This window comes from Malaya genurostris, chromosome 2 (assembly GCF_030247185.1).
Source record: "Malaya genurostris strain Urasoe2022 chromosome 2, Malgen_1.1, whole genome shotgun sequence".
In the NCBI taxonomy this organism is placed as follows: domain Eukaryota; kingdom Metazoa; phylum Arthropoda; class Insecta; order Diptera; family Culicidae; genus Malaya; species Malaya genurostris.
Window position 1 is genome coordinate 260400597 of NC_080571.1, and position 27979 is coordinate 260428575.

General features: G+C 37.1%; 2 protein-coding genes across 2 annotated transcripts in view; one reads left to right on the top strand and one right to left on the bottom strand.

Annotated features, from left to right (window-relative positions):
- The window catches only part of LOC131429205 (uncharacterized), a 443882-nt gene that overhangs the window by 227826 nt on the left and 188077 nt on the right, over positions 1 to 27979 (bottom strand). The gene's annotated exons all lie outside the window — the stretch shown is intronic.
- The window catches only part of LOC131429711 (uncharacterized), a 128957-nt gene continuing 126290 nt past the window's right edge, over positions 25313 to 27979 (top strand). The window contains exons 1-2 of the mRNA XM_058594024.1: positions 25313 to 25658; positions 26315 to 26823. Of these exons, the coding sequence (XP_058450007.1) occupies positions 26760 to 26823 (64 nt within the window). The 5' untranslated portion in view covers positions 25313 to 25658; positions 26315 to 26759. The remainder of the gene's footprint in view (positions 25659 to 26314; positions 26824 to 27979) is intronic.

Genomic DNA, 27979 nt, shown 5'->3' on the forward strand with positions numbered 1-27979 from the left:
CCTGCATCAGAAAATTGTTCGAAAAAATTATTCTACGACGTCTCGACACTTGGGTCGAGACGAACGGGTTGTTGTCTGATACTCAGTTTGGCTTCCGTAGAAATAAAGGGACGAATGACTGCCTTGCATTACTTTCGTCTGACATCCAAATTGCCCTCGCTCAAAAGCAACAAATGGTATCTGTATTTTTAGACATTAAAGGAGCATTTGATTCAGTTTCCATTGATGTTCTTTCAGACAAGCTCCACCAACATGGACTTCCACCGGTTATAAATAATTATTTGCACAACCTTTTGTCAGAGAAACGCATGCATTTTTCACATGGCGATTTGGCAACATTCAGAATTAGCTACATGGGTCTACCGCAAGGATCATGCCTCAGTCCGCTCCTTTATAATTTTTACGTGAATGACATTGACAGCTGTCTAGTAACCCCATGTACACTAAGACATTAGGCAGATGATGGCGTGATTGATTCCAAATGCACGTGGGGAGGACACATTAGGTTTCTGATAACAAAATGCCAACAAAGAGTAAATTTTCTTCGAACAATAACAGGATCTTGGTGGGGTGCTCATCCCGAAGATCTAATAAAATTGTATCAGACAACGATACTTTCAGTGATGGAATATGGATGCGTTTGCTTTCGTTCCGCTGCAAACTCTCATATTATCAAATTAGAGCGAATTCAATATCGTTGTTTGCGAATTGCTTTAGGGTGCAAGCATTCGACACATACAATGAGTCTTGAAGTTCTGGCGGGAGTTCTTCCATTGAAAGATCGTTTTTGGGAGCTTTCATCGCGACTGCTAATAAGATGTGAGGTACTGAATCCCCTGGTTATTAATAACTTCGAAAGGCTAGTTGAGCTTCAATCTCAAACAAGATTCATGACAGTATATTTTAACCATATGTCACAGGAAATCAACCCTTCAAGATATATTCCTATCCGTGTCAGCCTCCTAAATGTCCCTGACTCAACTTTATTTTTCGACACATCCATGCAGCGCGAAGTGCGTGGAATCCCGGAACACCTACGCTCGATGGAAATCCCAAAAATATTTACAAGTAAGTTCAGGCATATTGACTCTGAGAAAATATTTTCCACGGACGGATCACGAATTGAAGAGGCTACTGGGTTTGGTTTATTCAACAATAATGTTTCGGTCTCATTTAAGCTTCAAGAACCTGCATCTGTTTATATAGCAGAGTTAGCAGCAGTTCATTATAGTTTGAGTGTAATCGTCACATTATCTCCAAACCATTATTTTCTTTTCACAGATAGTCTGAGTGCAATTGAAGCTATTCGCTCAAACGCTGCTTGCCAAAATGAACCTTTTTTCTTGGGCAAAATAAAACAGTGCCTGAACGACATATTGAACAATAATTATCGAATCACTATAGTCTGGGTCCCGGCTCATTGCTCCATTCCAGGCAATGAAAGAGCCGATAGTTTAGCCAAACGTGGTGCTATTGAGGGTGAGATTTATGAGAGACCGATTGCTTTCAACGAATTCTATAGCGCGTCTCGCCAAAGAACACTTGCCAGCTTGTAAGCTTCTTGGGATAAAGATGATCTGGGTCGGTGGATGCACTCAATTATTCCTAAAATATCGACAAAGGCATGGTTCAGGGGACTGGATGTGAGTAGGGATTTCATTCGTGTGATGTCCAGACTCATGTCCAATCACTACACGTTAGATGCACATCTCCTTCGAATTAGACTTTCCGAGACTAATCATTGTGCTTGCGGCGAAGGTTACCGCGATATTGACCATGTTGTTTGGACATGCGTGGAGTTTCGTGATGTCAGATCTCAACTAATAAATTCCTTGCGTACCCAAGGTAGACTATCCAATGTCCCAGTTCGCGACATTCTTGCTTGTCGTGACCTTCCATACATGAAACTTCTTTATCATTTCATTAAATCCATTGGAGTTCCAATTTAAATTTGATTTTATGTTAGACTGTTTTCTCTTCCATGAGTTCAACCAATAGCCAACTATAGGATATTGAATATAAGTGGTGAACTGATACAAACAAACCTGAAATAGTTATAAGATCATGTACAAAATAAATGTATTTTATTTAATGTAATTTAAAATAGCAACTCGCTTGATAAAAACAGTGTTTAGATTAACTAATGAGTACCAACATACTAATATGATACTCGAAATGTATTAGGTTTAAACTACTATGTATTGTGGATGCCACGGCGAAGAAAAACTTATGTATATTGCCTGTGAAATAAACGTATTTATGAAAAAAAATATGCATAGGAGCTTTTAGTGCAAAGTCTACATGTCCTGAAAGTTTCATGAAAACCTGAGAGTATGCTGCCAACATTTGTTCGAGTTGGCGCAAAATATGTCATATAATTCTTATGTTGTGTACGTCTTGTTAGTTGATGACCAGCAAATTTGATTTCGAATATATATCAGCAATCAGTTTTTGGTTCCGAAATTAGTCTTAAAAAACCTCCGTTATTCAGAGCGACGAAACAAAACAGGGAAAATATCTATCAAATTTGAATTAATACTGTTTGAATGGGTGGATTTATGGCCGAACAAGCATTTTTGTTTTTATTCCATTTTTTTTAAATAGCTTTTTATCACTACTATCTATTAGGGTTTTATTTTTTTATTATCTCCAATTTGAAACACTCAAGATGCGCGTGTGAAGTCTGTCTGATGACATTTTTGAGACCGCGTTTAACTAGGACGTACGTCAATATCGTTTAATTTCCTAGTGGTAGGATATTTTAGGATTTTTGGTTAGGAAGCGAAAACCGACATAAATTGGCATCGTAGAACTCGTGGTTATAAAATTATATGAAAGGATGACGGTACTCCCGGATAGTCCGGAGTTTTACGAATAACGAATTTTTACGAAGAAATCGTTTCAATAGTACATATTGAGATGAAACACTATATGAATTCTACGCATTCTCGGCAGTCGGCTGCCCAGAACAATAAACACATGATATTTTTCAGAACATTTACTATCAAACTATCCCTATCTCTGATATATGTGTAAATGGAGTAGATTCCTTGGTTTCTAGTAGCAATATAAAACATAATACTTTGAATATGACATGCTATAATATTGGAATGATGGCAACATTTTAGAATTGAAATCACTTTTATAACTAGTTCGATTCATACTGCTTACAGTTTAAATTTTTATTCGCAGTTTTTTGCTAAGTGTTTTTAGACATCCAGTTTGTTTGCACGGCTTTTTAAGAAAACATCAAGTGCTCTCAAACAGCTCCAATCAATAGCTAAAGCAGTGTGCCTTATTAAAAATATCATGGACGTGAATATTTGTTGCTTAGAACAGAAAATTTTCCATTTTGAATTATTATTTCCGAAGAGGCTCCATTAACTGTAATTTATTTGTATGATGAATCGTAATTGATCTGTAGAAAATGGGTTTAGTTTGTATTTCGTATGAAAAATTTTTGTGTTGTTGATTATTTTGCCATATCCTAATAATAATAATCCGAAGAAGATTTTTTTAATATAATTTATTTATGTGGTGAATCGTAATTGATCTTTAGAAAACGGTTTTTGATGTATTCCGTATGCGGACGATATTTTTGTGTAGTTGATTTTTTATCATATCCTAATAGATGGGGCTTTTATCGAAGTACGATGAAATGACGCTTGAAATCAAAATAAGACACAATTTTCAATACAATCATTCCTAAGTAATTGAAAGATTGAATTAAGTAAGCTTCATTATTGTGGCCTGATTGGTTTTCAGTACGGTTCCTGATAGTGATAAACCATACACTTTTTTAATCAAATAGACGGTAACTGTATTCAACTACAACCACCAAAAATACTCATATCATATTGCTCAAATGTTTGAAACTGTCTTGATTATTTTAATAAATATTTTATCGAACTGATTTTAATATAGCAATCGATGACCAGTCCTGCTAGTCACAATTTTTTAGAGACAAACTAATATTGATGCAGAAAACATGTGGATTGGTAAAAAAAGGAATCATCTTACTGCTAGATGGATTATACACGTGTTTTTTTAGAACGCACAATTTTTTTATCTGAATCTTCTTGATTCATTTTGTTCAGGTTAGTTTTGGCATGGTATATTTTCTCTGTGTGAATACAAATATGGGTGCATTTTTTTAATTTTTGAAAATGTGGTTAGTGTTCGCTAAACTTTTTGAGTAATGAAAGATGAAAACCTGTTTTGTGGTATACAATTTTTAACACACTTTATACTATATTTCCGGATCCGGTTGTCGGATCCGGAAGAAATTCAGGAATTTCGTACGGAACCACAGGACCTTTCATTTGAACCTAAGTTTGTGAAAATCGGTCGCGCCGTCTATGAGAAAAGTTAGAACACATCATTTTTTTTTGCATATTTTACCCCATAACTCCGGAACCGGAAGTCAGATCCAAATAAAATTCAGGAATTTAGTATGGGACCTAAAGAGCTTTCATTTGAATCTTAGTTTGTGAAAATCGGTTCAAATTGAACTGCCGAGTTTAGCACTAAGCAGTTCAGTTTGAACTGCTCTGCACTGATGAGTAAAAGACGAAACGTAAAAATAATAAATTCTGAATTTTGTTCTGAGTATATTTTTACCTTTATCTATAGAAAGGTAATAGAATTGCTGCAGAATTCTACTTTTAATCGGATCTCCGGAAACTCCTAGTATCATATACCATTCCACTCAGCTCGACGAGATCGGAAAATGTCTGTGTGTATGTGTGTGTGCGCCTTGTTTTTTTATTTTTTCCCCGTACAATTTTCTCGGAGAGGGCAAAATCGATTTAGGTTCGTTTGAAAGCTTTCATTGGGCTGAGATTCAAATTGTAAGCTCAAGTGACTGTCACTTCCGAAGATATTGAGACAGAAAATGAAGTTTGAATGACAAGAGAAAGGCATTATCATACTACTAGGCGGATTAAAACAGGTTTTTCAGTGTCCAATTGATTTTCTACAATTTCTTCTAAGACGTTATTTTTTTGTGAAATTTATAGTTTTCGAGTCGGGCTTGAGTCAAATTAGTTTCTAAATCCGAGCAAAATAAATGAAAGAATGAAATGAAACGTGTATGCACCCTACCGGCAGTTACTATCGAATTTCGCGGGGTCGAGAATCGAACCCAGGCGGGTTGCGTTAAAGGTATCGACTTACCCATCACGTTATGTCCGTCCCTCTTGGGTCAAATTTCGAAAATTGGTGATGTTTTCTTGATTCAAAAATTCGAAGTTCTAGAAAGTCGATTAAAAAAAGACATTTGGCATCAACAAAATTTGGTCGATTTTGGAAATTTCATGTAATTTTTTCCCATGTCGGATATATTGGATAACTTTGACCGCCATGCGGCTCCTTTTTACGCGGTCCGATTTGGCTCAGATTTAACATATAAACTTTTATGAGGCACTGAAGCATTCGGGCACTACCGGTTAGTGAAATTCAAAGATTACCTTTTTGGCACTCTGGTGCAAAGTTACTTTTAGATCAGAGCAGCATTTCTGGACGGTTTGTATTAGTCTTGTTAAGACGTAGAGCCGTCTTGAGCTAGTTTTGAATTTGATCAGTAAGAAACAGATTAGAGAAATCACATGTGAATGCAACTCCAACTAGCCCCTAACTGGAGAAATGGTTTAAACAATTAAACTACCCTGCATATTGAACACATGAAAAGAAAGCATAATTGACTAGAAGAACTAAGCATGCTTCGCTTTACTTGGGGACCACATCATTCAATTATAGTGCTATATCTATGGAAACACAGTCAACAGAAAACAAACACACATCACGTCCCGTCTCAGCGGAAACGTTTTCGCGGTCTTGATTACAAAGTTGCATTCACATGTTATTTTTCCAATCTGTTTTCCCCGTTAGATACTGGTGACTGGTCGGTTCTCCGTAAGCTCTTATGCTAGAAAATAATTAAAAACAATGAGGATTTGATTTTTTTTCGCACTGCGTTTCGGGATACATATGTCGAAGTCACAATCCAACATAACGAAATACAATATATTAATATCTAACTAGAGGAACAGAAGGTAAATTAGATTGTTGATTATGTGTAAGATGTTCTTTTGCACGATGATACCACGAGGAGAAACTGAAAATTGAACTACGTGTCAACTTCAGTTCAGTTGGGCTGATTTCTAAGTTGTCCCTCATATTCAGAGTAATATACCTCACAAAATGATTTCACTGGATAGGAAAAAAAAATCAGCGTTTCCGAATAGTTTAGTTTTAGCGATATTATTTTTCGCAAAATAACATTTTTGCTATTCCATTCATCAATCTTATTCCGATATATTTAGGTAATGCTTATAGTTCATACTCGATTGGTTTATGGTATGGTTATTTAAGATAACAAACCAGATCGTAGAAAAATGGAGAGCAGCAATATAAAATAATTTTAAAAGGTTTTTTTTTTCATCTTCCGTTTAGCACATTATTAATAATATTACTCTCTAGATTGTAAGTAAAGGCATCATTCAATTTATTGGGCAATGTCCTGGAAAAACCGACCGAAGGTTTTCTCATAGAAGGCAGCGAGTCTTATTTCTTCAATGTTGTCATAAAATATGGAGGACGGAATAAATCAATCAAAAACGCCAATTAAGTCAACGACGACTAAGCTCACGAATCGATAGAGATCCGCCGTCGTATCCGCGCCTGACAAGTCTGGCTTTTGGAATTCTGCCTTCTGATGGATTCTAAAGCCTCCAATAAACATCATTTATTGGCGGTCATCTTTTGTAAATATTTTACGATCGACTCGATGGACTGTGGTACCCAACGAATGAGACACAAAGGCATCAATTCGAGTGTCCTAATATCCTGATATACAACAACATAATAGCGGTTCGAATCAGGGATTCACAATTCAAGCATCACCGGTTCCCATTACCACTATCACGATCGTCATTGCAGTTTAGTTCTGTGAGGAGTAAACTTCAACTATGAAGGTTCAAAATTAAATTTTCCCACGCAGGAAAGGTAATCAAATTTCGACTAAAACTTTCCCCTTTTTCCGAGTCCCTACATACACTTGCACTTACGCACGTACTAACCCGAAATGGATATGATCCCTGTTTTTATCACTCCATCACCGGCGGCTTTCGGTTCTACACACCAGCAGTATTCTGTAGCGAGCAGCGCGGTTTCGGTACGCTAGACTAAACTGTCAGAAACATAATACAGAGCAGTCGGAAAAGCTGGAAAAGCCGGTGTAGCCCTTCCTGGCAGGAGTGGAGAACTGAGTTCCGAATGGGAATTGTTTATCAGAAGCCTAAAGCCACAACTACAGAATACGAACGGTGGAATTCAGTACAGTTGTTATTTATTGGCTCTTTACTTCCTAGAACGAGCATTAATTGCTTATTAACCTGAATCGAATAAATTCAGTGGCGCTCCACAGCATCATGAACACGACTATATGAAATTACGATGCGGTACAGATCATGTTGCGTACCAGTGCACAGTGGTCCGGATCCACAATTTAGGGGGACAAAAACATTTGTGGCTTAGCCTTATACTTTAGAGCTATGATGTCTTCAGAACAAATGATCAGTGAAAGATAAGCCATATTTTGAAGCATATGGTATTAGGGTGGTTCTAATTATTAGGGTGATCCAAAAATTACTTTCCGTATGTGTTGAGATAGAGGACTGTATCCTTCGGCAAAATTGTAGGGAAACTTATATCAAGCAACTTTGTTTTAGTTTTACAGCTATTTTAATAGAGCAACTTAGGGTGTTCCTAAAAAATCAGATTTTTTGCTCTAGCTTTCTTAATTTTCACTTCTCGATTTTGGTGTCTTTGAATATTTTTTAGAGTTTGTTGAAATCAATTTTTTCATGATTAGCGCATTCAGGTAGCGTTTTCTGAACCGAAGTTATGAGCAAAATTAGTTCAAAAACAGATCATTTTTAAACTGCTATATCGAACATTGGAGCAAATAAAAAAAAAGGGGTTTCTTTCATTTGATAGAAAATACTTTCGAGCATGTTTATAAAAAAAATGGTGGAGGAGATATTTTTTTAAATTGTGTTAAAACATTGGATTTTTTCATTGAAAAATGCTCTTTCATGTAAGACATTTATTAACTATATATATATTAAAATAAGGTATTGCTGTCTTCTAGCGTGTTAAAATTAGAAATGTTAATTCAGCTGCATAATCGGGAAGATGGTGTACACTCACGTTGGTTGTTACTCTATTCGATAATGCTATTACAGGATCAGACGTTAAAAGAAATCGTTTGAATACATCCTCTAGATTCACTAAACGATTGAATTGCTGCGGATGGAACTGCCTATACTTGCGAATTGATTTATTTCGACTCTCTTGCGCTTCCTTTCTGTATATACCAATAGGAAGTAAAGCATGTTTTATAATTGCAGTCCCATGCACCAGAAGTTTATGCACGGTTGGCGACAGAGCATACCATCCATACAGCTCCACAAAACGAATTCTAGTTTGTTCAGCAAACTACTGGAAAGCAGGTACCGAAATCTTCACATTGCTGTTTATCAAATTTAAGATTATAAAAAACCATTCAAGTATATTTTTATTTAACTCGATGATTTTCCCTACTGTGTTATATTCTTTGAAAAATCTACGGGCCCAGATACCATTCGAGTTGCCGCCTCCAGGTAATGATTCACCAATGTCAGACCCTGTCAGCTTGGAGCGAAATCAATCTTCAGTATAGGAACGCCATCGCACGGCATCACATTCAACATATCATGTCAATTGTGTGGGTGCGCAGTGCTGCTATTTTTGCGCGCAAGAATTTGACATTTCTCTTCTCTACTTCTATGTACGAGATTCGATGCGGACCTACCTGAGGGCACCGTGCTCGCAAAAAAGGATGTTTTCAATGATATATTCTGGAAATGTGAGAGCTGGATATCTTGTTAATATGATGTCTTTGCCAATACGCAACCCTAGCTGCTCTTTTAATGCCGTTAGTATGTTTGTCTCTTGCTCCTTGACATGCTGATTTTGTCGGGATATGCGCCATGTCGGTTTCTCAATGTGCAAACAATAACTCACTTTTGCAAAAGTTCCATAGATCGAATCATTGCGTGGAGAGGCGAAATTCCAAATTGATATTTGTCTGGATCCTTCTCATTTGTTTCTGTTCTTGAAAAATTCAGAGCTTTTCCTGAGCGCCTGCATATTTACCAAGGTTGGTAGTGTGTGCCTGTTATGTCGTTTAACACTTTCGTATCATTCAGGCAAAACACTAGCTTCGTTGATACAAATACCTTCCCCAGTACTGTGGGAGAAAGCTCTGCAATTTCTGCATTTACTTTGTCCACTTCCTGCTGTTAGTTCCGTGTTTTCCTTTTGAAAGATTATTATTTTGGGCAGCAAAGGGAAACAGATGAAGGATAATTGTTGTTCCAGATTATCCAGCCTTCTTGCTCAACAATGAATCGTAAGGGAACCCAACAGATAGCAAATAATGTACAGCAAGGAAGCGCAAGAGAGTCGAAATAAATCAATTCGCAAGTATAGGCAGTTCCATCCGCAGCAATTCAATCGTTTAGTGAATCTAGAGGATGTATTCAAACGATTTCTTTCAACGTCTAATCCTGTAATAGCATTATCGAATAGAGTAACAACCAACGTGAGTGTACTCCATCTTCCCGATTATGGAGCTGAATTAGTTTTAACACGCTAGAAGACAGCAATACCTTATTTTAATATATATAGCTAATAAATGTCTTACATGAAAGAGCATTTTTCAATGAAAAACCCCAATGTTTGAACACAATTTAAAAAAAATTAAAAAATATCTCCTCCACCATTTTTTTATAAACATGCTCGAAAGTATTTTCTATCAAATGAAAGAAACCGATTTTTTTTTCATTTGCTCCAATGTTCGATATAGCAGTTTAAAAATGATCTGTTTTTGAACTAATTTTGCTCATAACTTCGGTTCAGAAAACGCTACCTGAATGGGCTAGTCATGAAAAAATTGGTTTCAACAAACTCTAAAAGATATTCAAAGACACCAAAATCGAGAAGTGAAAATAAAGAAAGCTAGAACAATAAATCTGATATTTTTAGGAACACCCTAAGTTGTTCTATTAAAATAGCTGTAACACTAAAACCGTTAGAGATATCACAACGGTATATTCAACAAAGCTGCTCGATATAAGTTTATCTATAATTTTGCCGAAGGATACAGTCGTCTATCTCCACACATCCGCAAAATAATTTTTGGATCACCTTTATAATAAGAGCCACCCTAATAACATGTACATCAAAGTATGGCTTATCTTTCACTGATCATTTGTTCTGAAGACATCATAGCTCTAAAGTATAAGGCTAAGCCACAAATGTTTTTGTCCCAATAAATTGTGGATCCGGACCACTGTGCAGTGGGATTGAAATATCTCGTGTTCCGCCACTGGGAGGGGTGGGGAGGGGGTTGTTTGGATGTAGGGGCGGCTCCTATAACTTATAACTTATAACTAAAGTGGTACGTAGATATTGTACGAATGCTGTTAAAGTTTTAGTAACACTACAAAAAAAGACGATCGAAATGCATTTAATGAATAATTTGATATTATTTACTAAGTTATACTGCATTCTAAATTTAATACAACTACAGCAACTTAATCTCCACCCAGCGCCGCTCTAACATTTCAATACCACTTTTGTAGAACGATTAATCTTTTGCCTCAAAATAGGCCTCAGTTTCAGATAAAACCGGTCTTACCGGTGAGAATATTTTTTCGTGTCTGCGAACAGCCAGTAGTCGCTGGGAATCAAATCTGGTGAATACGGTGGATGTGTAAGCAATTTGAAGTTCAATTTTTTAAGTTTTGCCATTGTTTTGATTGACTTGTGACACGGTGTGTTGTTTTGATGAAACAAAATTTTATTCTGTGCCATATACGGTCGTTTCTTTGCAATTTCAGCCTTCAAACTATATAATATTCACTGTTAATGGTATACGTTTAAACACAGCTCAAAATCATCAAAACGTTCTCGTTTTTGGTCAACAGTGAGCAAACGAGGCACCCACTTTTTACAGAGCTTTTCCATGGTCAAATGCTCATGCAATATAAAGCCAAAACATCAACTTCACTTTTCGATTATTGAAAACGAGTCTCCATAACATTTTACAGGCCATTGCTTTGGTTGAACGGTATTTTTCCCATCAAGTAGCAGTGTAAAATTTAAACACCAAATTGATTTGAATCCATTGTCCTGAAAATAACAAAAGTAGCGTCACACTTTGCATAATAAATCACAAACTAAGCCATAGAATATCATGAAATTTCAATAGCTGTCTTTTAAAGGATAGTATTTACTAAAAAAATGACTACAATAAAACTAGCGCCATCTATGTGTTAGGCCCGGGATTTTTCAGCCCATGTGTTGTACCGCTGAGTAGACGTAAAGTTACACAATTTATGTAACACTATTAATATTGCACAGGTGTAATATCATTTCTGACATTTTGGGCGTAAACGAATAACGACTTAGTAACGGCAAGCAAGGATGGCTTTTATCGTATCAAAGAATGATCGCTCGCAACTCTTCACACGATTCAATCAGTGCCATCAAAGAGATACGGATATCATCGCAACAACAAAAACCCTGCATGGCTAGAATAACATAGAATAGACACCAGTGCGAGCGAATTTCTCTCGATAACATTGCTGAGAATCAAAGGTTAGCACGCTGCTGTGGGGATTCTCTCTGAAGCAACAAACGGTCACTTATTCTCGTTTCGCGATCCGATTCTGTATGGGCAGTGGATAATTGCGATAGAATCATTTTACTATTGCCGCTTATTCTAACTATGTGCATATAACCTTTGTATAAGTTGTGTCTATGAAAATGTCTGTGAATGCTCCACACAAGGGTTTTGAAATATTACAACCAAGTACGAGAATCATCAAGTTGAATCATCGATTCGATTTTCTGTGATACTTGTCAACTTGCGATTCTCTCTTGGGAACTTCCACACAGCAACGATTATTATCAGACTGTAAATTTTTTTTAAGGGCGGTAAATACTCAAAGTATGAAGTGGAGCGAAGAAATGTAGCAACATTCTCTCACGGTTCATGCATTGAGAGACTCGAGTTCTTGTAGCATCTTCTACCGGATTGAAAATGTTGTATACAATATAGATAGCAATATAGCAGCTTCTGTTAAATTTTCAGCAATCACCAACACTGACTGTCAAGTAGTCGCCGCAGAATGTGAACATTCAGGGGTTTGTTGGTTTGCGCAAGAAGTGCATCTTTGTTTCGATTTCTGCACGTTTCGCCTTCGGTGTAAACGAGTGATGACTTATTACTGCCCGAGACATCAGAAATGATATTTCACCTATGCAATATTAATAGAGTGTTACACAAATAGTTTAAACTCTTCGTCTGCTTAGCGGTTTCAATTGAACTGTTAGGCGAAGATATCAGTTCAATTTACACTGCTTCTTAAGTACTGATAAGTCGAAGGCGAAACGTGAAGAAATCGAAACAAAATATGTGCTTTTTGCACAAAACCAACAAGCCCTTAATGTGCTAAAATAATTAATAATAAATAATAAAACTGTAACTTTATTGATGACTGTGTTATAAATTTCCAAGATCTTCTCATGATTAAATGAACAACTGCAGATATTTTCCCAAATCATATACTTGAGACAAAAATAGAAGCGATTCAAATTTGTTTGAAAATTGTATGGATTTGAATAGATTTTTCATGCAATACTAGAGGATCCTGAACGATTCTTACATTAAGTAAAACGGAAAATGATTTCAGAACTACGGTTAAATTCTGAAAGATTTGATTTTGTTGATGTTTTAAAAGATCTTTGAAAAATTTCTGACAAAATTTGCAAATTATGTGGTTTGAATATGAAGCATTCAGAGTAGGTTTAAGAGTTTCAGAGAATTGTCATAGGACTGGGAACAACCATTCAGAAAAATTTCAAAACATTCCCTCAGGCTCCAGAAGAATTTATGAGACAGAAGGTTATAGAGAATCAATTCAGATATCAGAAGGCTCAGATTTCGCAGGGGAAACTTTGCGGAAGTAATTTTTTAAGAGCTTCCAAAGTAGCTTGGTATGCTATCTTATGTTTGAGTATTTTAAAGAGCTCTGGATGAAAAGTTTAAATGACATTAGAATATTTTGAAAAAATTTAATTTTCAGAAATTAAAAAATATTCAAAAACGTATTATTTTCATGTTCAATTTTGAAATCCTTCAAGTTAATACGAACAGCTTTTTTAACAGTGTCTATGAAACTACAATATTAAAGTATTATTATTCTACCCCTTATGGAAGCTCTTTTCGAATTAATCTTTTCTATTCTAAATTTGAAAGGTTGCAACACATTTCAAATACACTTAGAACATTGAATTGAATTGAATTCGCAATTTTAACTGAACTAAAACTTTTTGGTCGATACAGTTAGAGTATTCCTCAAAATCGACAATAATAATCACAAAGTAGTGGAAACTGGGGGCAAATTGTATATTGTCGAAATCAATAATGTATTGAAGTTGGATTTTGATGTTAATAACAGTTGACGAAAGTTGTGAATTATTCCAAATTACAAATTATAGTACATTTATCGGGATGCATCGGTAATTCTTAAACGGCGTGTACTATAAATACGTCAATTTTGTTCGTTGGCGTTTTTATGGTGGTCTCAGACGGATGATTATGTGCACCATAAAACTGACGAAGTGCTCTATAAACAGTTTTAATTGGGCAATGTTTTAGAAAGTAAATTTCCATTCCATTTGTTCTGGAATTAACCAACTCATGATGATTTGCCAAACAATACTGAGTAGAGACGTCACATTACACTGTCAAAACAACTTTCAGACAATAGAGTAAATCCTATTCTAAAACGTGCTTAATCCACCTAGCAGTGAGATGATACCTTTTTTTTTTATCAAACAGCATGTATTTTTCTCGTGAATATTCTTCGTTGTTTTAAATGAATTGTAATTAATATTTTGGAACTGCAAGACGAATCGAAGATAGAAACCTTAAAACCATTCCTTTTAACCTGAGCGTGTGACAATCAATTAAGCATTCCATGAGATGTTGAAGTGAGTTCCTCTTTAAAGTTTTTGTCATTATTTATGGTACTTCCAGAAACGGTATTAAGAGACCAGCATAACCAAAAATAGTTCGTTTGTCCATGAATTAGTATGACAAATGAATTGAAATAGTTTTGAAGCTTTAAAGAGTTTTCAGTATTGTTATCTTCTATGAAGGTTTGAACTTAAAAAAACTCATCATCCTCTTATTTCAGAATTGGAAGTCTGAATCGGATAAAATTCACTAATTTTCTATGGGACCACAAGTTTACAGTATTTTAAATTTTTGTTTATTAAATTCGTTTTGGCCTTCTTTTAGCTTCTCTATTCCCGATACTTTCGTAAATCGGTGCAGTCAAAGTCAGTTAAATTCGGATTGTTAAACATTTCATTATATTATAAATTTTTGAAAATCAGTGTAGCTATCTTAGAGAAATCGTAATGCGTTTCACATAAAATTTTTGGGTGGTTAAAAAACAAGCAGTTTTTATGGGACCTTAACACCTTTTATTTGAACGTTAGAAAGACGAAATCGGTTCAGCCAAGTCGCTGTTCATAGTCTTTTAGGTCTTCTAGTTGTTCATTAAATAGGTGTTTTTTGTGGATTATATTCTGCTTCTCCTGACAAATTAACCACGTTTCCTCCGACTTAGTTATGACCGGGTTTCGAACCCCGCAGAATGAAACGTGCTATGCTTCCTCCGAATGTGTTTACAAGACGTAATGAACTCGAATGAGTTAGGAAAAATGCTAGTCACTCTAAGCCAGCCAAATTCGGCAGACGAAGGAACGTGAATGTTTTTTTCTGTGATATTGCCGCTTCACAGAAAACTACGCGATGTTTAACGGCAATTAACATGTTTGCTCAATTATCAAACACGCGATGACGACGCTCTACCCCGCTAATTATAGCACCTGTAGTAAATGGAGCAATTTTACGTACGTACGAGATAAGTTGATGTCCCTCAAGAATAACGTTTTTTTTGTTTCGAGAAAATTACTGCTACTTTATATTGTTTCAGAAAAGTTCAAAAGCCTGCAATTAACGCCCGTTCAGAGTGCTGTAATGTTACGGATTAGTGAACATTCCAGCACCACACAGTACGCGCCGACACTTATGGGTCCATATGGGACCATGTTTGCTACAAACTCTTCGCGAAGCCGTTGTCGCCGCCAGCTCAAATATTTGCTTGATTAATTTTATCACTCTATTTATGTCGGTGCGGGGTTAAAACCCCGACAAACGACACCTCGGAAGTGTCTACTATGTGATACGAAACATGCGGTACCCGGTGTTTCCGAGCCCGTTTGTGCCTACCACCGCGGGGGAACCGGTGTCAAGTGCGGAAAATCAGTGTACGATTGCGAGCAAATACTTCAATTAGCGAGTTATTAAAAACGAGTCAACTCCCATTATGCCCATGGAGAATAGCGAGAAAAATGTAATATCTGAAGCGAAATCTTGTTAGCGTGTTAGACATCATCGCGGGGCGAGGACGGAATTGTCGTGAGCGTCACCGGTTCGGTTGGGTTGGGTTGCGGGCCGGGAACTTTTGCTGATGATAAAAGCAGGAAAGGGAATAATTGCCGCATTCTGGTCCCGGCATGGTTGAATATCGCCTAGGAAAGTTTTAAACCCTGCCAGACGGGTTTGGCCGCAGAAGGGGACTGGAAGTATTTTTATTCTTCTACTTCTTCTTCGGGAAAGTTCGGAAATGGCTGAAGTAAGTTAACTGGCTTTGAGAATTCTCGATCCGCTTAATTTCTGTTGAGCTTCGGTAAACGCGACCGGTGCTCTGCAAATACGATAAGAGAAGTGGAAACTGGATAGAAATATAGAAATCACTGGTGAAAATGTAGAACACGTTAGGCTACGCGATTAAGCTAAATTGGCTTTGGCGATGTAGAATCGGTTCTAGTTCTGATTAAAAGGCTGATTCTGTGGCCAAAACAATCGGCAGTAATTTGAAGCAATCAACCAGCAGATTGGTTCAATCCTATCTATTGGGATTTCATTTTCCTCACGGTTTGTCTTCGGTTCATCACTACTCTAGCAGTTCAAATTAAACTGCCATTGCCACCGCTCAGCAATCGTAAAGTTTACACTAGTTAAAGAATATTGCACCGAAGTGCAAAACTTTTCCTGACACGACATTGACCGTAGAGTACATTGAATCGATGTTTGCTGAAAAAACTCAGAGAGCTTGAGTGGATGTACCGTTGCATGAAATGATATAAAAACAACGGAATGAAATCTCATCACACGGCGGTTATCCTTTTCTTTTTAGGGTTAGACATTTTTCGACGGTCACAAACATGCATAAACTTAAACAGACATCTCCCAATCGACCTTGGTAAACCCGAACGGAACTGAACAGAGCGGTTGATTTCGAAAAAAATGTCCTAAAAAGAGACCAAAGTTGACGTGGGCCATCGTCGTTGATGTAGGTTCGAAAATGTCTAGCCATTCTGCAATGGACACCATTTCAGTGAAAACGATGAGTCATGTTTTAAGTATCGGTCATTCATCGAGTACTGAAAGGTGTGTTTTCGTATTATAAAATCGATATCGGGGTCGATCCGGTGCTACATTCCGATTTGACCTTCTGTTTCAACAGACTTCGCTACTGATTCGTAATCAGTGCAGCCATCGCTAAGAAATCGACGTGAGATCCATTTTTGAAATTTTTACCACTTCTTCCGGTGCTTTCAGAACCGGAACCCGGGACCGGTAATACTAAAGTAAGTTTATGTTGCACCAACTTACAAGAAGAATTGTTCAATTAGTTTTAACGAATTTACTTCTTTTTACATCGTTACTTGTTGACTCTAATTAATATTACAGTGGTATTTGAAAAAAAAAAAACATTTAAGGCCATTTTTCGGATTTAAAAAAATCGGAATTTTTTTCCGTAAATTCATTGAATATACTTCTAAAACCAAAAATGTTCATTATTATTCAAAAACGTGCCCAATCCATCTAGCAGTCAGATGGTACCTTTTTTATAAATCCGCATGTGTTTTTGCATGAATATTCTTCGGTGTTTTAGTTCTCATAACATTATTTTAATGACCGTCGTTTTAAGCGTCAATTTGAGATTTTAATCACTCATTACTTTGTAATGTCGAAACTTCAAATCGAATCGAATTTGAATAATAATATGACGAATAAATTGCAATAGTTTTGAGTCCAACTTTAAAGCTTTTCGGGATTGTCATCTTCTATATCGTTTTGAATTTTAAAAATTCGAAAATCGGTGTAGCCGAAGTCAGTTAAATTCACCTGAGAAGCTGTATAGTTTACATTTGATTCAAAATGTTTAAATATCGGTGTAGACATCTTTGCGAAATCGTAGCGCGAATTAAATTGGTGAATACCTTCCGAATCGAAAACCACTAAAACTGAAATAAGTTTATTTTATTATCGACTATCCAACCCTGCAAACCCGATAAACCTGATTAATTTATGTGGAATAGACATTTTTATACTAATCACCCTGTATCTCCGAAACCGGAAGTTGGATCTGACTGAAAAGCAAGATGTTTTATAGAATCTTAAAACTTTTCATTTGAATCTTAGATGATTCTTAGATTTCATTTGAATCTTAGATCGGTTCAGCCATCTACGAGAAAAATGAGTTACACTATTTTAATTTCGTTTCACATACCATCCCGTAGTTCCGGAATCAGAGGTCGGAGCCAAACATAATTCAGGAACCTTTTTTGGGAGCATACGACTTTTCATATGAATCTGAGTTTGTAGAAAACGGTTGAGATGGCCTCTGAGAAAATTGAGTGAAATTATTTGTCTTACACGCGTTTGCTGATCTCGACGAACTGAGTCGTATGGTATATGGAAGTTATGTTCTTCCAGCATATATTGCTGTAAGTAGTTGCAATCAATATAATTATGGAATTGCTTTCAACTCGAAAATGCTGTCATCACCTGGTCTATATATGTCATATTCGAACGATTATGTTGCCAAAAACGAACCGTGCTAAAATCGGACCGAGGCAAAATGTCATGAAAAAGGATACTGTACACAGTCTTTTTGGTATTTAGGGGGAAAAGTCACATGAATATCGATATTTTCGTTAAAAATGGACGGATTTTAACAATCTATGGCTTGTTGGATAGCTATTACGGAGCGGAATCTAAGTCTAAAAACTTATTCTGTTTTCAAGTTCAATTGTGACAGATATTGCCAAAAACCTGAAAATTTTGACATAAAACTTTGTATAACTCAAAAAGTAAACATCCGATCTCAAAACCATTCAATAGCGTTCTGGGTTCACACACACACACACACACACACACACATACACACACACACATATATATATATATACTAGCTGACCCGTCGAACTTCGTTTCGCCCGTTTTTTTTTTAATTTATGTTTTCGGACAGTAGAATTGTCAAACGTTATGCTGTTAATGTATCTTTCCATTATTTTACTGATTACTTGGCTGCGATGAATTCATAAAAAAATTGTGAATATGTTAAAAGCTTTTGTTACGCAAAAATAAAGCGAATGCACCGCGAATCATCTTTTGAGTCAGTGCATCGAATAGCGATTGTTGATCTCTCTCAAACTATGGTTTCGACATATGGTTTTTATTCCATATGTCCATATTCCATATTTTACAAAAATTACTGAGATGACTACTTTAAATTGATTAGAACAAATTTACAAAAGCTGCCCTCGCGACTTGTAGTTCGTCACTTCTCGCTACTCTGGTGATATTATTTAATCGTGTTTGATGAATGTTCGTAGCGTGACAATCACAGGAAAAAATTTCCATTAACAATTTAGCGATAAAACTTTACTTGTACTTTTAATGTATGACTTCTGGTCAGTCAGTAACTATTTAGTAAATTTTTTGGTGTGGGGGAGTGTGGTGGGCAAAAAAAAAATTCAACATATCAGAGACTCGGATGTTTCGCATCGCTAAGTTCGACTCCTCTGGTAGACGGTAAAAGTTTAGATGCGAGAAATCTACTTCTTACTTAAATGAACCTTATTACGTCGATTTTTCCGCACTTTATCTTCAAATCCTTACTCCTCCTTGAATACTATGGTTAGTTTGATATTGTTAAAAAATCGAATGATAAAATGAGTAATTCTTGGACATTCGAAAGTTCAAGTTACCATTCTTTTAAATATTGTATCCATTAACTTTTACATGAACACTGCATTCGTTTAATAGTTTTATCAATAGTCATCTCATTAGTCAACACCACATAATTTTGTTTAGTACCCCACCTACAATTAATGAATGGTGGAGTTCGGCACTGAGAATCTATATCAGAAAGTTTTATATGAAAATAATGTGCAGTTCTTCTGTTATAGAGGAGTGAAGATGAGGAGTGATTATACCAGTATGCAGCTTATCGTTCGAGTCAATGCATAAAATCTCACAACTAATGGTTTTCAATCCACCAGAATTTACCCGACGCGAACGAACTTCAGCATGCTAAATTCAAAGTAAACCTCTATGATTGATCTCATTATTTAAACAGCAGCATCTTATCATTGATTCGTACAAAAATCGTTCTATTTATAAGGTGATTTGTTCAACTTACGCCTTCGATGGCCAACAATAAACAACTAACCGATTATATTGCACACAATGCATCTTCTGCTAAACAGTATCAGAATTTTTGATCATGTTTACGGTATAGCTAGAACACTCATATGCGTTCCATCATTGAATCATTTGGCAATCAATAATGTTGATACCCAATTAAGCACGTGGCTCGAAATGACGAACCACATGAATTCACACAAAACAACTCGTTGCGCGCCAAAAGATTCTTTCAACGATCTAGTATTCCTTTCTTCGACGGCCAAACACTTATGCAACTCGTTATGCGCCAAACACCTATCAATGATCTAGCAATCATTGGCGACTTTTTCAGTGGAAAATTCCATTGTCCATACAAAATAACTTTATTGGTTTTTCCCACTTTTCCGGTAAGTTTTCCTAATTTTTTTGATGTACGAACCCGGTGGGGGTAAAAACTGATCAAACAAAAAAAAAGCATCTCAATCCGTCCATCCGTTCTTACGTGATGCGATTACAAAGAATGATCTCTGCATTTTTATATATAGATATATATATATATATATATATATATATATATATATATATATATATATATATATATATATATATATATATATATATATATATATATATATATATATATATATATATATATATATATATAAAAGGTGATTTTTTTGAGGTTAGGATTTTCATGCATTAGTATTTGCTCAGATTTTTTGAGGTTATGATTTTCATGCATTATTATTTGCTCAGTATGCTCTGACATTTCATCATGAATAGACTTACTAACGAGCAACGCTTGCAAATCAGTGAATGGGCCCTAGAAAAGTTGGCAGAAAATTCGCTTTTTTATCGACAAATTTTGTTCAGCGATGAGGCTCATTTCTGGTTGAATGGCTACGTAAATAAGCAAAATTGCCGCATTTGGAGTGAAGAGCAACCAGAAGCCGTTCAAGAACTGCCCATGCATCCCGAAAAATGCACTGTTTGGTGTGGTTTGTACGCTGGTGGAATCATTGGACCGTATTTTTTCAAAGATGCTGTTGGACGCAACGTTACAGTGAATGGCGATCGCTATCGTTCGATGCTAACAAACTTTTTGTTGCCAAAAATGGAAGAACTGAACTTGGTTGACATGTGGTTTCAACAAGATGGCGCTACATGCCACACAGCTCGCGATTCTATGGCCATTTTGAGGGAAAACTTCGGAGAACAATTCATCTCAAGAAATGGACCGGTAAGTTGGCCACCAAGATCATGCGATTTGACGCCTTTAGACTATTTTTTGTGGGGCTACGTCAAGTCTAAAGTCTACAGAAATAAGCCAGTAACTATTCCAGCTTTGGAAGACAACATTTCCGAAGAAATTCGGGCTATTCCGGCCGAAATGCTCGAAAAAGTTGCCCAAAATTGGACTTTCCGAATGGACCACCTAAGACGCAGCCGCGGTCAACATTTAAATGAAATTATCTTCAAAAAGTAAATGTCATGTACCAATCTAACGTTTAAAATAATGAACCGATGAGATTTTGCAAATTTTATGCGTTTTATTGTTTAAAAAAGTTCTCAAGCTCTTAAAAAATCACCCTGTATATATATATATATATATATATATATATATATATATATATATATATATATATATATATATATATATATATATATATATATATATATATATATATATATATATATATATATATATATATATATATATATATATATATATATATATATATATATATATATATACACACACATATACACACACACAAACACGGACGGACATTTGCTCAGTTCGTCGAGCTGAATCGATTGGGATATAAAGCTAGGGCCTCGAAAATTTTTTTCTAAAGTTTGAGCGAATTCTATACCTATATTTTATATTCATAAAAAAGGTAAAAAAATGATAATAAGATAAATAAAACAAGAGATATTACTCACCCATGTGAAAATTTTTGAAAAGCCACTCCAAGTAAAACGTATTCGCGTCAAAAATAGCCGGGGAAAAATGCACAATTTTCTAACTAGAATCTATCAGACTGTAAAACTTTACTAAACTGATTATATTTAATTTCTGTTAATATATTTCAACAGATAAGTAATTTTAATAGTTCTTTAGATAACATTTGGAGCCATTAGAAGGTGCTGATTTTGTACAATATTCCTCATCGTTGTCCACTTTTCGTCGTTTTTGCTCCAATGTACACATCCAGCAAGAGGATGACTAAATCGCTCTGGTTTGCAGTGAAACTGGCTAAATTGTGGAATTCTCAATGATATTAAACAGTGTTTGGAGCATTTTCTCGAAAAGTCAAATGTGAGCTTTATTAGCACACGTTTGGTTTGCGTTTGCACCGAACTGATGATTTTTATCTCAGGTTTACAAAGAAACAATCTTTATAGTTCCTTTTGTAAATTTACAGCCATTAGAAGGGCTTATTTTGCATTATGTTCCCCATCGTTGTCTACCTTCCGTTGCATTTTATTCCCTTGCAAACGACCAGCACTCAAGACGAGGTGACCCATCAGACGGAATATTTTCGGATGTACACAGATCAACAGGAACAAATAAAAGAGTAGAGGTAGAGGCTTCACTGCTGATATTATTCCGGGTGCGCTGATCATCAAAAACCATACGCTATTTTATTCGCGACGCTTTAGACTTTCCAACAGAACTAAAGTAAAAAAACCTATTTTAATCCACCTAGTGGTGTAATGATACCTTTCTCATCAACGTTTATATGATGAATCGATGTGATTTTCAATTCAATTTTTTTCATCATTGGTTCCGGTACTTTCAAAACCAGAAATCGAGGCCCGATATAGTCGAAGTTGGTAGGAATGAGCATCAACTAACATGGTCAAGAAATTGGAGATCAGTGTTGAATATTTTTCCCATTTCTTGCATCGTTACTCAACAAGACAGTTTGAAATTTTAAGCACTCATCCTTTAATCCTGACACCGGATGTTGGATTCGAATGAAATTCAATAGCAATTTATGTGACCCTAATATCTTCTATTTTAATCAACAAGTTTGTGAAAATCGGCTTATCCGTCTATGAGAAGATCTTTGACACATAGTCAGGAAGATCCAATAATTTCCATTTTGACTCGGGTAATTCGCGGAACGGCGCTTTAACGCGAGTGTAGTTTGTCGGATGCGTCAATTATTTGGTTATATCTCAGGAACCGTAAGTGCCGACCATTTGCCCATAGAATTTGATCAATGACCTAACGAGCCTTAGATAGAGAAAACCGGTTCAGCCATCCTCGAGAAAATTGAGCGAATAGAACAAAAAACAGTGCATAAGCCATGCATTTCAAGGATAATCAATAATCCAGAAGTCGCCATCTTGGAGATTGATGCTGCTTAGAACATCATTTTCCTGCAAATACTATTATTATTATTATATCGTTTATTTATCCCCGGTTTTAACCTAATTCTGGTCGTTCACCGGGTTTGTAACAGTTTGGGGTCGGGATTTGGGGGTGGTTGGGAAGTATAAGGTGAGGGATTTATAGGGAAGGAGGAGTTTTTACATCGAGTCAGTACATTACATGTTATACATTTCATAGATTTGCTAAGCTTAAGGCAAAATATCTATTTTTATCTGTGTTGGTCTGGGTTTGATGAAACAGCTTCGGGCTGCGGGTAACATCCCCGGGGGCAGCACCCCCGGCGGATGGCCGCTTAGGTGCTGGGTCGGTGACGGGTGACTTTTCCGGGTGTCGGGCCGGGTTCCTTGTCCCGGTTCTGTTTTCTGGGGATGGTTGCGGGTGTTGGTCCGGTGGGAGCGGGGTCAAGCGATCGGTGATCCGGGTGGCCGGTTTCGCGCGAGTGGTGATTGGAACTTCGGTGAAGTCGGTGCAGTGTAAGAAGGGGCCGTGGTCGACGTTCCGGGGGGGTTTGCCCCACCCTCGCGGAAGGCCCACGGAGCAGTGTAGTTTCTCGGCTTTGTGTGCGGCAGCGGCCGGGTGGTCCGGGTGGTCCAGGTCGTGGATGCTGAGTTTTCGCCGAGATTCTGAGAGAGAAAGAAGGTGAGGAGAGATGGGGTAGTTGAGAGGGGTTTAGTTGAGAGGGGAAGATACTAAATTTGGTTTAGGAGGCGGGCGTCTTTAAGGAAAAGGATTAGGGTAGTTTCGGAGACGGGATCGTTGGAGAGGGCGTTGCGGATAGAGGAGCTAATGTTGTATTGGGATCTAAGGTTTTGGAATTCGGGACAGTAGGTGAGGATGTGCTCTACCGAGAGCCTGACTCCACAGTGTTGGCAGGAGGGAGGCCTGCCACGAGCGATACAATGGGCATGTGTAAGGCGGGTGTGGCCCACCCTAAGGCGGGACAAGGCTCTCTGTTCCGTCCGGCCTGCAAATACTGATCATTTTCATTCCATAACTTTCCAATAAATTATACATATTCAATAATACATATACACAAGGAAAACTTGTTTTACGTTCAAAATTCCAAATAACGTAATCTATTTTTTCATTGAAACTTCCAAATAACGTAAACTTTTTATGTTGAAAATTCCAAAAAACGTAAGCTATTTTTTACGTCACAATTCGATTTACGAACCCCCGATTATTAGGTAAATGAAGGTTTGGATGTAGTAGCTTTTAAACGAGCCTAAAATAGCTGAGATCGGTTCAGCCATCTCCGAGAAAATTGAATGTATAAAAGTACACATACACATATTCATACACACACACACATACATACACAGCCATGTTCCGACCTCGTCAAGCTGAGTGGAATTGTGTATAACACTAGGAAGCTTCCTGGCTCTGATCGAAAGTCAGTTTTCCCAGTAAATCTATATTCTTTCTTAAGAGAAAGGCAAAAATATTCTGCCGGTCAAATGACCGGTTGTGGTAAGAATCGGTATACGACACGTATTATTAAAAATATATAAATCACAAAAACATATAATATAGAATATTAACTATATATTAATTAGTTAGAAAAAGTCATGAAATGCATTTTCAATGCTAAACATCAAAACTGGTCATTTGACCGGTCATGGTATGTTTAGTGTTAAGCACATAAACTAGATTAAGGTTCTAATCGGTCATTTGGATATGTTTTTAGTTTAGTGCATCCACCATCATCTTTATTTTTATTTTTAGTATGGGAACCTTTAAAAAGTTTCGTTTTTAATGTAATTATGCTCGGTTGTGTCTTGCATACAATCTTATAATAATCATCCTTTATAAAGATTGATTTGACAAAAAAAAATTAATAATCTCTAACTCCATTGATTTTACTGTTTTCACATACAGGGTCATATGCCTAAAGTCCTTCATTCATAACTCGACAGTCTGAGTCCAGATAGGACATTTGTAGTACATATATTACAACTGAATCGCATTTGTGTCACGTGTCTAACACTAGCCGAGTCATTGGTGAAGCGGGATCCCATAACGTAAGCTCACGATCTCCGACAGGAAGCAGGAAGCGTCGGCATGTTTCCCTGGTTCTGCTCTTGCGTTAAACACCTCTACTGTGTCTTTCGCACTTTGCTCACGTTCGGCTTGTTGCTCTAATTAGTTCCGCTGTCATTGTTAGCAGTTGGCCGGTTTATCCCTACCTAGCCTTTCTGAATGATGAACCGCACTGGAGCGGTGCTAATCACAAGAAACTAACTCATTTGGTATTTCAAAACGAATCGCTCCAGTTGGTGCTGCTCCCTGGTGTACTTTTAACATCCGCTGACTGCGCTGTGATTGTTTCCAGCTACCCGAGGGCGAAAACAAACGACCACACCGGCTAATCACATTTCGTACTGCGGAACGCTTAGTTACTGGATCCTGAAAGGATCGCCGAACCAAGCCACCAGACTGACTGCAACTTTGTTCCCACCCAGTCGAGGTGGAACGCTACACGAAATGACTTTTCCCCTTTGAATGGCCCTTGAGCCTTCACTGCAGAGTCCGGACGAGAGACTCCTCCGGATATGTTGGCGTTGGTAGTGACACTGGTTCTGTTCGGTAAGAGTGGTGTGTTTTTGTCGGCCCTAAAGTGGCCCGTTGAAGGAAGGCAACTTGATAGTGCGGGATTAAAAAAAAAAAAGAGATCAAAAGAATTTAGCGGCAACGGTGCCGGCAACAACAACGACGTCAACCGAAGTGCCATGTTAAGGGCCGAAGTGGGCCAATGAAGTGTCTGCTGTTGTACTAAATTCAAATGACGGTCAAGTTGTTGAAAAATGTGCATTTTATTCAAATTACTGGTGCTGTGAGATTTTGCCGTTTTCGGCACCAAAGTGATTCAGAAGGGCTGGGCGCAAGAAAATTGTGCTAGTGGTTTTAGAATGTTGATGGAGAAACGATGCGAACGATGTGAACATTTTCCGCTGCTTTTCCTAGCACCTCAATTATAAAATGGTTAAATTTAAGATTTATAATTATTCAATCACGAGTCACGAATCGTTACACTTTCCAGTATGCCGATTGCGAAGTATCAATTTATGTCGTACGATTATGGTAACAGTTACGGGTAACGATTCTTGAATTCAATACTAATTGAAGAAGACCACAAATGGCGAATCAGAAATCTATGCATATCTTATTTCGAATCCCTTTTCATCAATAGAATTCGTTATCATCTTCACGTTACTGACCGTTCCTAACCAAACTACTTCCAGTGACCTGCTAAACCACAAACCAGCAAAGTCATTACTTTCGGCATCTAATCGTCCCAATCCGAGCGTGATTCAAGTTTATTACTAGCACACAACAGCTCAACAGTTAAACCTCAGATAAGTGCAGCAGTTCACCGCTCCGGTTCCAAGTTTCCTAGTTGTGTACAAGCACTTCGGCATCAGTACAGGCACGCTCTGGCTCTGCCGACTAAAGTATAGACACTTCGACAAACATCCCTGCTGCCGGTGGTTTTCCCCACCCAGCAAGACGTACATCATCACAACCGCAAACAGGCTCCGTAAAGTGGAAAGTGCATCCTGATCCTGTCTAAGAGTGTTACAACACGTGGACTTGAAAGTTTCAGAAACAACAGCCTCTTTGTGTTAGGTGGCAAAGGATCGCCAAGGTGCCAAGTGCGTGCCGAAACATCCAGCCGGGGATAAGAGAATGCCGGGTGTGGTGTTTCTCGTTTGTGTACCGACGGCAAATTATGAACGGGTACTAATTAATGGTAAGAAATACTTTGCAGTTTAATTTGCTTTTAAATGCTGCTACAAGCAACGATGGGTTACTTACTCTGGGGTTCACTCGACGGATAATATAAAGTAAACACATGATAAGTCCTTTACCGGGATAAAATGTTACGTTCACTGACTGTTGTGTTGGTGGAAAGTTTATAATCTACTGCAGTGTGGGATGCGGCCAACTAATTCTGTGCATTTGTGACGCCGGTAAAATTAATTTCTGGCATCTGCAATTTGAAAGTTGCACAATTAAGGTTGCCATACTCACCCGGAGGTGAGAGTGGGCGTGAATGAATTTCCTCCCATATTTCAAATAAACGTTTGAAAAAACGGATACTTTTTTTACGCTGCTGAAGATCTTAGTAACTGAACAAAGTCAGTTTATCACATTGTAAAACCTATTTTTAATGTGTCTCGTAACAGCCTTTGAAGAAGAGATTCTACTATTCATCGATGGTTGAGGGGCAATGGGTTCGTTGTTGGCGTTTTCATCAACCTCTTTCAAACTGGAAACCAATGGCTGATATTATGCAGCTTGAATCGAGATTCTTGGAACTACTGAAAATATTTGAGTGTTGAGAAAAATTCAAAATTTCGATAAAAAAATCACGGATCAGAAAACTCACTGAAGTAAAATTCACTACTGATTTTTTTTTCAAACGCTATTCTCACTGAAACTGATCTAACATGGCAGAAAAACAGTTGTGAAAAGTTCACTAGCGATCATTCTCTGTGATGATATTAAAGAAAATACTTCGTTCGTGGCAAATATCTGATATGATTCTCGAACGGAAGATTTTTGGAAATAAATTTTTGTAGCCGTTTTATCTCAACCATTTGCAGAATACATGATGAATAAATTCGTTGATGAACAAAAACTGAACCTTCCTAGAAATGTGCAGTGCGCGTAAGGTGGTTGATAAGTGGGTTGATAGTGGTGATATGTTCGAAATTTATTCATCAACACCGTGGGTGTAGAGTAATATCATCCAAAAATGCAACATCAAGTGCTGTGATTAATAATAGGTATAGTGATAATGAAAAAAAAAAAACAAGCAATCACAAAGCTATGCAGCAGATTAAAAATATTACAAAATTTAACATAAGTAACACCATTGAAACGCTGCGCCTGCTGTATGTTCG